At 36.3% G+C, this 13,093-nt stretch overlaps 1 protein-coding gene across 6 annotated transcripts in view; it reads right to left on the reverse strand.

The window, feature by feature from the left end:
* Window positions 1-13,093, reverse strand: part of L3mbtl3 (L3MBTL histone methyl-lysine binding protein 3) — a 112,698-nt gene that overhangs the window by 50,601 nt on the left and 49,004 nt on the right. For all 6 annotated transcript variants that reach the window (XM_071613034.1, XM_071613033.1, XM_027947384.2 and 3 more), the window contains 2 exons: window positions 11,177-11,328; window positions 1,818-1,894 (listed from right to left, as the gene is read on the reverse strand). In XM_071613034.1, the coding sequence (XP_071469135.1) occupies window positions 1,818-1,894; window positions 11,177-11,328 (229 nt within the window). The remainder of the gene's footprint in view (window positions 1-1,817; window positions 1,895-11,176; window positions 11,329-13,093) is intronic.

Below are 13,093 nucleotides of genomic sequence, written 5' to 3' on the forward strand. Positions count from 1 at the left end.
GAACCTCTGTTCACTGTTTTTTTAAATATTGTAATTTATTTTCTCCTCTTTTGTTTCACAAAGCTCTTATACTATTGACATATGGTTCACTGTTTATTTACCAAATTTCTGAGTATGACCAAAAATGTTATAGAAAGAAAGGATTGATATAAAACTAGAAAATATTAGAATTTAGAGTTCTAGAGTATAATCTAAGAGTAGTTTAGATGAGAGTGACAGAGAACAACTACGCAAACAGCTAGCTTATTCTGTAAGCTATGGGACACAAGAGGGCTGAATACCAGGCATTTCCAGGCAACACCATATTTGGGCAGTGATACCACTAACACCTTCTGCTAACACTTCATAACTTAAGTCTCTTTCATCTTCAAAACAACCCTGTAAATTAGGTCAGAGGCTTTCCTTTCCTCCCTTTAACATATCAGAAAACTTAGAAGTGGAAGGGACTAGGCTCACCAGCCACAGGAATGGCTGGTCCCCTGAGGAAGAAGATCAGACAGTCTAAGTGAGGCACTGCATCAAGGAACTGAGGACAAGCCTTGAAATGAAACCAGCCCCTAGAATGGAGCGAGACTAGCATTTAAAGCTCCAAGCTGAACCTCTGCTCTCACCCGCTGTCAAGCTGAACCTCTGCTCTCACACTCTGTGGGCCACATTCACAAAACAGCTCCTAGCAAAGCTAGACCTCCCCGTTTCCTGTGACCGCTGAGCAGCCACCTCCTGTGCTGTGAGGCTTTGTGTCAGCCGGTGACCCTGCCTTTCCCTACCAGTAGGGACTATGACACCAGCCATAGCGAAGTGCTCAAAAACACAGTCTTGACTACAACGAAGCTGCAGAATCTGTTCTTCAGCACACAAAAAATAAATTCAAAATGCCACAGAACAAGGATGCGAGCAAGTAAGTTGGGAAGGCCATAAGGCCAGAGGCGGACAGCTGGAGGACCAGAGAACTTCAAAGAAAAGAGAGGTACCACTATTATAAGGTGAAAATCTATTTTTTTTTTAAAGAATTTTTTAATGTTTATTTATTTATTTTAGTTTTTGGCGGACACAACATCTTTGGTTGTATGTGGTGCTGAGGATCGAACCCGGGCCGCATGCATGCCAGGCGAGCGCGCTACCGCTTGAGCCACATCCCCAGCCCCGAAAATCTAATTCTGAACCAGGAATCTCACACACACACACACACACAAAAGGAAAAAGGAATGTGTGAGCTCTAGGTAAAAACTTTAAATCCTCAAGTGCTCACTTAAATGTAAATAGTGTGTCCCAGTGTTAGGTATAATTATAATGCGCCAATAAAAAGGAAGAAAAATATGAATGGTGTGAATATCAAGTCCATGATGCACCCACAGAGCTGTGTCCCCCCAGTCACCTTTCTGTACTTGTTTAAGCCTACACAACTCACATCTGCAGTCAGATAATATCTTTAAATTAGACAATATCTTTAAATTCTAATATAAAGCCTAGAGATGAATTTCAAGTTAAAAATGAAAGTTCCTTGAAAGCACAACTTATATTTCCAAAGAAGACAAAAAACTGAGACTGATACAAACTTAGCCAATGCTTCACATACTTGAAGGGACATCAGGGGTCAGTGAGCTAAGCTTGCTGCATGTTTTACAAACACTGTGCAACTATAGCACAACCACACTTGTTCACTATTATTACCTGTGGCTGCTCTTGTGCTATCATTGAGTTGAGAAGTTGTGACAGACTCTACGGCATGAAAAGTTAAAAATATGTACTGCCTGGCCCTTTCCAGAAAAGGTTTGCTGACTCCTGAGGTATATGAATGATACTAGACAAACACAAACCTGGTGGAGTAATAAGGGTCCTTCTATGTTCTTTACACCAACCAACGGGATGAATGTGGGGACTAGATGCTTCACACCTGTAGGTTACATAAATTTAAAAAATGTTATTAGATAAACTCACAAATAATAGCAGAAATTTTTTTTTTTTTTTTTAAAAGGGTTAGAGATTCTGAACACTTTACAGAGTTCTGCTTATTATGGTCAAATTTGAAAACAAATTGCTGGACTAAAAATCTTTCGCACCAAGTAGATTTTAGCAAATAGCATATGCTTTTGACACCATGAGGTTTTCTTTGCCCCACTAATGTTGTTATATACTGAAACTTCAAAGATAACATTAAAACATTACAAAGGTAACATTAAAATTCGGAATTTCCATTATGTGGAAAAATAAACTTAAGACCATGTGCACACAAGAAAACTAAAATTATTTCATAGCATATGTTCAAAGTTGGGAAGCTCAATCACAGTCAATCACATGCTATTGCCATTACCCATTAGAATGGCAGAGGCCAGATACTAGAACATGCTATTTCTTTCCTCACCTCTTTCTTCTCCTCTCTGTTATCTTTACTACAGCCACATATGTATTCTTCCAGAGCCTTTCTATCTATATATAAATGTACATCTGATTTCCTCCTAACCATACTTTTTCTATGTATTCCCCACCTCAACATGCAATATGCTTCACCCATTCACGTGCACACTTCCTCATTCAAATATTGAGTGCCGATGATGTGCCAGGCACTGTACAGAATCTGAGGAAAGTGTAGCAAATAAAACAGATTAAAAGTTGCTGCTCTCATGGCATTTGCAGTATAGCAAGAAGAGACAACAAATAAACAAACAAAATACAGTTGTCCCTCTGTATCTACAGGGAATTGGTTCCAGGATCCCTACAGGTGTCCATATATACAACAGCACAGCATTCACATACAACTTCTGTGTCTACCCTCCTGTGTACTTTATCTCTTTTTCTTCAAACCCTTCAAGTCTTTGCTCATGTGGTGTCTTACTTGAGAACCTGTTTTGACTAGGCTATATAAAAGGAACACTTCTGCACTTACATAATTGACTCCTAGACTACATTTTATGTCTATATAGAGTTGTGCCACCAAAGTATATATACAGTTGGCCCTTGTTACCACTGGGCTCCACGTCCACAGTCAGCCAACCACAACTGAAAGTGTGGCTAGATCTGTAATGGTTCACCTAGACTGAACATATACAGGCTTTAGACCTTTTAAAAAAATTCTTCTAAACAGAACAGTATAGCAACTTTTTACATAGTGCTAGTACTATACTAGATACTACAAGTATGCCAGAGATAAAGAGAACTTAGCCACTTAAAAATATATGAAGGAAAACTATACTGGAGAGAAAAGGCAGCAAGTCCAAAGATTGTGGAGTGGGAACCTGGCAGGATTATATCAGGAATAGGAAGGAGCAGAATGAGGGAAGCAGGACAACAGAATACGATGTCAGACAGGAAGGGCCTTCAAGCCACATTAGGACTAGGATTTTACTCGGAGTGAACTAGAGGTTTTAGGCAGAGAAGAAGCTTAACCTGGTGCATGTTTCAAATTTTTCTGACTTCCACAAAGACAGTAAACCACTCTGGTGGTCAGAAGGCGACTGCAGGAGTTGATCATGGTGGCCTAGGCCACAGGCGTGCTAGCCAAGAAGTGATCATATTTTAGACATATATTTAAAGAGAGAACCCAACGGATTTACTAATGGATTTAATGTAGAATGTGAGTCCACTGAAGAAGCTGAGACATCATAAGGCTCTGGGAATGCACAACAGGAAAATAGCTTCTGTTTTCAGAGGATGAGGGAGACAGCAGGCACAATCACTGGTGTTCCAAGTGTTGAATGAGGAATTCTGTTACTGACATGTCTGACAGATAATAAAATATGTCAAATAGATAATGATCACAAACCCTGGAGTTCAAGGGCAATATCAAGGCCCTTGTAAAAATACAAGTTTGGGAGTCACCAGTATCTGAGATCATATTTAATACCACGAGCAGAGCTAAGACATCTAGAGAGTAAGAGAGTAGGAGGCAAAGTCCACGCAGGACTGATGGTAAGTAAGGGGAGAAAAAAAGAGAAGAATGAAATCAAATGGGTTACATGCTGCTGACAGACCAAAGGAGCAGAAGAAACAAGAATTGATCACTGAAGTCTTCAATGTAAAGGTCATTAGTATCCTTGACAAGAGCTGTTTTAGTGAAATTGGGGATGGAAAATAGCAAAAGACTGAACAAGCTGGGTTTAAGGGAAAATGGAAGAAAAGACAATGGAGATGGACATAAAGAAAATGTGTTTAAGGGGTTCTGTCATAAAAGAAAGCTGAAAAATTAATCACTAAAGAGGAAAAGAGAAGTTTTGCTTTACTGTTTGAGTTGTGAACTTAGGGGAAGATGGGTGAGGTATTTTGGGGAATTCTTTATACTATTTCATAAACCTTTTTATGTTTAACACTACTTGAAAATAAAAATGTGCTTAACGAGATGAAAAAATAATTACCTGATTTAGGCAAGAAGTACATGCCTAGCAAATTCCTTAACAGGACATTGTTTTAGATGCTAGGGATACAATGAGTATTAAAACAAACAAAAACCCTTCTCTTATATGTGCACTGGTAGAAATAATTCAATAGAGAAGGTTATCTACTGATGAAGAAGAGAGAACTGACTCAGTGAGAGGAAATGGAAACCAGTCCCTGAGAGGAGAGCCCAGTCCCTGAGAGCAAGGCATGTCACCCACAGTCAATCTATGGGTGGAAATGAGAGGTGCTGCCATGAAGAAGTCTCCTCTGCTTTTTTGTTTTCCTTCCCAATAAAATAGGAATCAAGGTATCAAGAAAGAGGGAGGATAGGAAGAAGATGTGAGAAGTCTGAAGCAGGGAAAAGGGAGAATGAAATTTAGTAGTTTGGAAATATAGACAAGGATAGGACAGGACTCCTAGCTCACTTGAGGTTGGCAGCCACCAACAGCAAGTCAACCAGTCAGTGTGCCATGTGTCTTTCTCCAGGTTTATTTAATTGCTCCCCTACAGGAATAGAGTGGGCAGAAAGTTGGATCCTACTAGGTTTGGGATTTTGCCAGGCAAATACAGTATAAGGAAATGAAGGCTATCTTCATAAGGGGATAGACACAATAATATTACAGAATGCATAGGCACCTAAAGATAATGTCACAATATGTTTTTGAAAAGTGGTTACGATAGTTCCCCAGGTGTGTTCTCAAAGATGATAGGTATTCTTAAGTTAAAATACATATTTTTTCATACCTAAATATTTTGACCATGTGACACAATATAATACTTCTCAGAGATTTACATTCACATGAGCATACTAAAGACTATGAAGTTATTTTTATAAAGAAACCATTTTTGAATTGTTTAATGTAGCATTTCCTAAAGACAGTTAATGATGAAAGACTGCTTTGTTAAGCAAACTATGAATATCAGTTTGGGAAAGTTGGTCTAAAGGATGCCAAGGAGCCCTGTAGGCTTCCTCTATTCTCCAGCTTGCATTTACTCCAAATGATCTGGAAATCTCAACACCATTCTTCAGATGGGAAACCAGAAGGTAGAAAGCCGGAAGGGCAGCAGTGGTAGAGTTTTTCAGCAAATAAGCAAGTCTAATGAGTACTGAAACACAAAGGACTTGCTCAGAGTAAATGAGGTCAGCATATAGTCACCACCTACAAACCAACCTTCCAGAGGATGCAGCCTTGTGCAGTAGAATATGATGAGTTGACATAACCACTATAGCATGCTGATTTTTTTCCAGCACTTACTTCAGTAAAATATACCTTGAATTTTACAGTTAGATGTTTCTTCCTTTCTTCTTTTATTCTTACATTGTCTCATACCTTCCCCTTCCACAGATGGCCATTTTTCTTTATATATTTTAGGTGTGTATATCATTATTTTAGGAATATGCAAGAAAAACAAATACTGCTAGGTCAATTCCAAATGCATATGGTAATTACTATATTTCTTACATTTTCATAAAATATATTTCAATGCAGAATTCCTTAAGCTGCATTGTTATTAACTACATAAACAGGGTTATGGGGCTTTATTTCCAGCTACCCTAATGTTTTTGTAAATATTCACTTTGGTTATGGATTATTACTAATGACAAATTGTCTTTACTCTAAAAAGGGATGCTAATTTACATATGGATTCAATAAAAATGTAAAAATAATAAATATATAACAACTGTCTGATTCTTTCCTTCTCACTCTAATACAGACTCAGGAAGATTCTACCAGACTCAGGAAGATTCTTTTAAAGAACATTAAATATTAATAACTCTTTTTATTTTATTGTTTTTTCTCTTTAAATAATAATTAAGGAAAATACCATGAGCTATTATGGCCACTCACTCCTGTACTACCTCAGTGTTATACAAGATCTTACTATGTTATATGTTGATCAAAGTTATTTTAAAACAAGAAAGCCATCTCAATAGAGAAGATAAAAATAGCCCCACTTTTACCTATTTTACTTAAACACTCCCAGTAGCAAACAACACTTCATTCAAAAGTGAGAGGCTGTGAAGCCCACTGCAAAACAAGTCATCTCTTAGTCCCACCTAGTGTTCAAAGGCAGAACTGTCACCAAAAAAGAAAAGGAACAACCAGTGGTGAAAAGTTCAGCACATCATTGATCTCTGTACCCCTCTATCTTAGGGTTTTGTGTATATCATGAAAGAATTTTTTAAAAATTAAAGTACAGGCAGATTATTAATGAAGACTGTTAAGAGTCAATCAGATCTAGACTAGTACATAATTAAAAGGGCGAATAATTATATGAATAATCCATGAAAAATCTATGTTTATTGTGGAAGGATAAAGTGAACAGAAATGAAGATCATTTATGGAAATGTAAAGAAGCTAAGTGACTTCACCAAGCCCTTCAGTTGGAAAAAAAGAGATCCTCCTTTTATTTTGTTTATTTCACTCATTCATTTTTGGTACTAGGGATTAAACCCAAGGGTGCAAGCTACTCCCCAGTCCTTTTTGATTTTTATTTAAAGACAAAGTCTTGCTAAGTAGCTGAGAGCCTCACTAAGTTGCTGAAGCTGGCCTCAAACTTTCAATCCTCTTACTTCAGCTTCCTGAGTCGCTGAGATTATAGGCATGTGTCACCACACCCAGACATCCTGGTTTTATTAGCCACAGCCAAAAGCTAAACAAAGATAATGCATACATTCAGAACTTAACAGATCTAGGCATAGGTCAAGCAAGAACATTTTAAGACACTTGCTTAGGGTTGGGATTTTGGCTCAGAGATAGTGCTGTCCTACCATGGGTAAGACACTGGGTTCGATCCTCAGCACCACATAAAAATAAAATAAATATATTGTTTCCATCTGTAACTAAAAAAAATGAAAATATATATAAAAAGACAATTGCTTAAAGAAAACATCAAAGTATCCTCATTTAAGCAATAATGATTTAGGTTCTTTGAAGAAATGCAGGACACTTGGCCTCTCCCACTCCTTAAACCCAGAGCATGACTGTGCCGACTTATTAACCAGGACCAGACTCTCCTGGCTCCTCATCATATGTTAACTCTTCAGGGCCTCCTTCACTCTCTGCTTTACCACTGAACCCCAAAACTCATCAGGTTCAGTCACCTCTTTCTCCTTTCCATCCCTAATTTAACCAAGCCCATTCCCCACAGTAGCTGCTGTAAATATTAATTAATTGCTTCAAGGTGAATATCTCTAAAGCAGTGATCTGGAAAAGATGAAGAAGATGTCATCTCATCACACAGATTTCCAACTTTCCTTTTATTCCTTCCTTCCAGGCTGAGAGAGACAAAAATTATTGGTGTCTCCACAATCTCAGATACCTCCACTTGCCCCTTGCACGGTGGTCCATGACCTCCCTCTGCCAAACAACCACGCTCAAAACACCCTGTGTGCAGGAAGAGTCCCCTTAAGCAAAAATCCTCTTCTGACTTCAGCACCAAACTTCTCTGACTTCCTTTATTACAATCTCTTCATCCTTTTGCAAATTTGTTTCTGCTCCTAAAACGTTTTTTAATTCCCACCACATAGGATGAAATAGGTATTAATATTAATTCCCTCTTTTCTTTAGGGGAAACTAAAGCTTAGAATAGTTAAGTCATTTACGGAAGAACAACATTCTACCCCTGGGACAAAACACATTTTTATCATGTTCCTCCTTAGAAGGAAAAAATACTTTATTACAACCAAACATGTAATATCACATAAACAAATGTATATAGACTATCTATGTTTTCTGATTCCCACTTGAATACAAAAAGAAACAAGATTACTATCAAATCAAAGAAGGAAGAAAATATCATTTCAAAAGTATTTTGAATTGAGAAAGGCAAGCCAATCTGTAACTTCAAATACACACCAAAGTAGTTTATGCAGATAAAAACCATTCCAAAATTCAAAGATCAAAGAACATAATATTTAATAAAACTGGAGAAATTCCAGTGTGCTTAAGTAATTTTCAGTGTGCCTTAACTGAATGTTAAGGAAGAGAACATACGGTATTTTTTTTTTGACAATTAACAATATATGATTTCATGTCAATAGTCAAAAGTATAAGTAATCCCAAAAAACATTCCATCCTTAAAATAATTACATTTGTTTATGCTTACGAAAGTGTAAAATCAGAGTTATAACAATCTTTTTCTAAAAAAATTCCAGGATCCTTTCTGTTTGTTCCCTAGGCATTTGACACCAAGAAAAATGAGTATGACAAATTCTTTTAGATTTTTTTTGTTTATTTTTTCCAAGACCAATTTGAAAGGCAACATATGGTCTATTAAATAAGCAATGTATATAGTACCTTTAAAACACAACAATACTTATGACCATAAAAATAAACTAATATTCATCCATTTTGTTTAAACTACACAAAAATCTTGAAAATAAAAATTCTCCCAAAGTGAATCAGAATTTTAAAAACAAAACAAGGGCTGGAAATGTAGCTCAGGGACAAGTGCTTGCTTAGAATGTACAAAGCCTTGGGTTTTAACCCTAGCACTACAAAATAAAAATTTTAAAAAATAAAAATAAAAAGGAAAACAAACTCCCCATTTCAACAAATTCCAATAATTTAGTATCATTTATTATTAAAAGGACTGGATCTAGAACTGCCATCTTCACAGACCACCAAACAGGAGCAGTCAAATACGTTTGACTATTTCTAGGTCAGACTATTTCTAAAATTAAACTTTTCTCATCCATTTACCCAAAGTAGATATAAACAATTTTAAATGAAAAAAAAAAAAAAACAATTTTCAGGAAATATGAAGAACAGAAAAACATGGTATGACATAAGCAAACCCATATTGTGGGAGACTCAACAGAACAAAACAATTCAATAAAGATTTAAAAAGTAAAAAAAAACATAAAGGAATAGGGAGCTATCAATGAAAAGAGATCAAGAAAACATCAAAACAACTATAAAGAATATGCCTTATTTCACCCTAAAATTAAAAAAAAAAAAAATCCAAATACTAATAAGATACCAAGACAAAACTGGGAGAAATGTTTGAGTACGTTAGTGACATTATAGCTATTAACTAAAAAAAAAAAAAAAAAAAAAAAATTTTCATCTTTCAACACCAACTGAATTATTCACACATCAAAACCTATGTTATCTGGAATTGGCTTGAAAACAATCTTAGAGTTGGGTTTTTAACAGCAGGGTTACAGAGGAAACGACACTGGACATAAGCTGGCAACTGCTGGTATTAAGTAAAAGACATTCAGGAGGAACTTTGGTGGAGGGGGTACCAGGCACTCAACCACTGAGGCCCATACCCAGCCCTATTTGGTATTTTATTTAGAAACAGGGTCTCACTGAGTTGCTTAGCATCTAGCCGTTGCTGAGGCTGGCTTTGAACTCATCATCCTCCAGAGCCGCTGGGATTACGGGTGTGCACCACCATGCCAAGCTAATCATTTTGTATGTGAATATATTTCACAAATTTTTTGTCACAAACTGAATAAAACATCACATGAGGCAAAATTATGCTTTTGAAAGAAAAACATAAGGGAAAACAACCAAAATATTCTAAAGGATTTGACTCTCACATATAATCATGGAATGACATGTCTACTTGTTTACAAAAATTCTATAAAAAGTAAACATATAATAGAAAGCATTTAAAAAATCTGAATAGCAAATAAATTTAAATTCACTCTCTTCTTTCTTAAAACAATTCAAGATAAATATCTAAGAATTCAGTAGGAAGAGTAATGAAAGTCATTGATGGGTCTATTGAATATTTAAATATGTGCACATTAAAAGTAAGGTCAAGAAATGAGCTTCCCAGAATCTTGGCCATATTGACATAACTTAAGGTTCACTTGATACTATAACATTAGCCAAATTTTATAAACACTTTTGTCACTTCTCTAAAATATTCTCATTTCCAGGGTTCTCTAGACAGAACTGAAGACTTCAAAAGTGACTTTAACCAGGAAACTGAATTCTAGCAACCAATGAACATGAGTTGGGTATAGAAAAATCCTTTGACTGTTTAATTACAGTTTGATGGCTTGTCAGGTGTGGAGGTACACACTTGTAATGCCAACTACCTGGGAAGCTGAGGCAGAAGAATTGCAAGTTCAAGGCCAGCATCAGCAGCTTAGTGAGACGCACTTATTAAGTCCCACTAATTGACTCAAAATAAAAGGGGCTGGGAATACAGTTCAGTGGTAGGGTGTTTGCTTAGTCTGTGTGTGGCCCAGAGTTCAATCCCTAGTACATCAATAAATAAATCAATGAATTAATAAATAAATAAATGAAATATGAATGCTTTACTACAACTATTTTCCAATCACATAATTTTAGAATATGTTGTCTTTACCTTTTACAGTATATCTAAAAATGGTAAGGATTAAAACAATGTTCATCAATTAATGCAGCTGCATTCAGCTATTATGAATGGTCAAATTAGCTACCAGGTATGAAAATATGGAAAATTAAAATAAATTCCTAAAAAAAAAAATGACAGAAGACACTCAGATGAAGGGGAATATGTAAGTCTGTATGTGCGCACACACGTTACACTGGGAATGTGGGGGGTGGTTATGGATTTCACTTTCATGGCAGGAAGTCAACTAAAATAAAATCATGAAGTAGCATTAAAAGATGTTATTTAGAAATACATGCAATATGGAGCAAGTGAAAACTGAAAAATCTGAACTAGGAAAGAGTGGGGCAGAGCACTGTTGGCTTTGTTATAAGCTTTGCCTTGTTACTGTTTTCAAACTGTGCACCTGGTTAATGTGGATAAACACTGCATTTTAAAAAGCACACATTAATGGAAAATGTCTCACCAATAGTCATAGCTCTCATCCCAGTTGTCAAAATGTACCAGGAAACGATTGTCCACCATATCTGTTACCGTAGCAACACAGATGAACGCAGGATTCTTTTTGTCTACAGCCTCAAGCTTCATTCCAACTCGAAAGCCTGATGGGATCACTGTCTATGGAAACATGCAGATTTAATTATAGACAAGCACACACTTAACAACAGCCGAGACCTGCACACTCTGCACCCCTGCTCAAAGGCCCAGCATCTATCTCTATATTCACATAATTTTAAAATCATGTGCTGGTTTCACAGCAGGATCATTCCCCTCCCCCACAGAAAGACAATTAAAAAATACCCTCTATGGTTACACCCAATTAACTTTCTGAGCCTCAAAACTACAACATCCACAGCCTAACAGAAAAATTAATTTTAACATGTGTTTTGGTACCTTAGTTAGAAGACCACACTAGGCAAGCAATTTTTATTCATCATATAGTTCCCATTTTGGCTTTCTTTTCCTTGATTACAGACTTAACAACAAAAGTTATTTCACACAAAATATGCACTTACTTAATCAAGTTAAAAATGTGCATGAGTCAGTACAAATTCACTCCCACTTTTGAGAGCTCCCAAAAGAGTACTCTACAGAAAGTAGGTCATCTTCATATATGAAAGGCTGCAGATTATTACAACTTTTATTTAATGCTACAACAGCAGCAAATGAAATGACTGTTAATGTACAGACAGCCATTCAAAATAGCTGGTAATTTAAGGAAATCTATAGATTATCAGTCATCTTGGACTTGAAATAAAATTCAATATGAGTTAGTGCTTGAGGGACAGTAATATGAAAACATCTCTTATAATCTTTTATGAGAAAAATATCCTAATCTCAGAATAGGGTACTCAGCTGTCAATTATGTCAATTGCAAGGGTTTTTGTTGTTGTTTTGGATTTTTTTTTTTTTAGCCTTCTAAAAAACCCTTTCTATTCAGATTGAAGTATACAGGTATTATTCTAACTAAGCAAAATAAATATTATTTCTCATCTTACTATAATTATACAGGGATTTTTATAAAAATCTAGATAGTTACATATCTGAAAAATGTTAGAGAAAATTCTATACGAATTAAAGGAGCAAGTACAAATAGTACACAGAAATTTTTAATACCCATTTTAGTCCTGCAATTATTTATCAGTGTTATGAACTTAAATATTTGACTATTCTGAGGTAGAGAATCTAGAAATAGAAAAATCAGTTGCCTCTTGGATATCAAACTCACAACCTGAGATTAAGTTGTATGCTAGCAATGCACAGAATGTAATAGGACAGGTCAGCACAGTTAATCAAATCCCTGCCTGAAATCATCAGAGAACCAGACAGGGATTAGGAACTCGGAGCAGAGATAGCAGGCTGCCGAGTTTCCACCCAACTGACCTTCCTCCCAGGGATAAGTCTTAACCGAAAACCTACTGACAAGGCAGTGTTTACATTTCAGCAATTAAGCTATCTTCTCAATTAGAATGTTATAAAATAATAACCTAGCCCATTATCTCTATTAGATCTCTAAACACACACTCACATTCCCACACATTCACTCTCTCATATATCTTAATTTCTCTAATTCAACCTGGCTTATATTCAATTTAATCAGAGAATATTTCATCCATTAGCCTGATGCCTTCAAACCAACTGGTTAATGTCATTTCCCAAATGGAGGGTTTTTCCCAGCTCCCAATGTTTATTTCCATTTGGAGTGAACTCTGTTCATGAAAAATGACTGCCACTCTCCACACTGCAACTCACTATTACTGAGCAGGTGCATATGGGAAGGAGGAGAAGCTGGGCTACAGGGTGCACAGCTTCTGCTCTGCCAGAGGGTCCAGTGTTCCCTGGCCCTAGCAGATAGAAAAGGGCAGTAAATCCCTTAAATTCT

Source organism: Marmota flaviventris, chromosome 6, assembly GCF_047511675.1.
Source record: "Marmota flaviventris isolate mMarFla1 chromosome 6, mMarFla1.hap1, whole genome shotgun sequence".
NCBI lineage: Eukaryota > Metazoa > Chordata > Mammalia > Rodentia > Sciuridae > Marmota > Marmota flaviventris.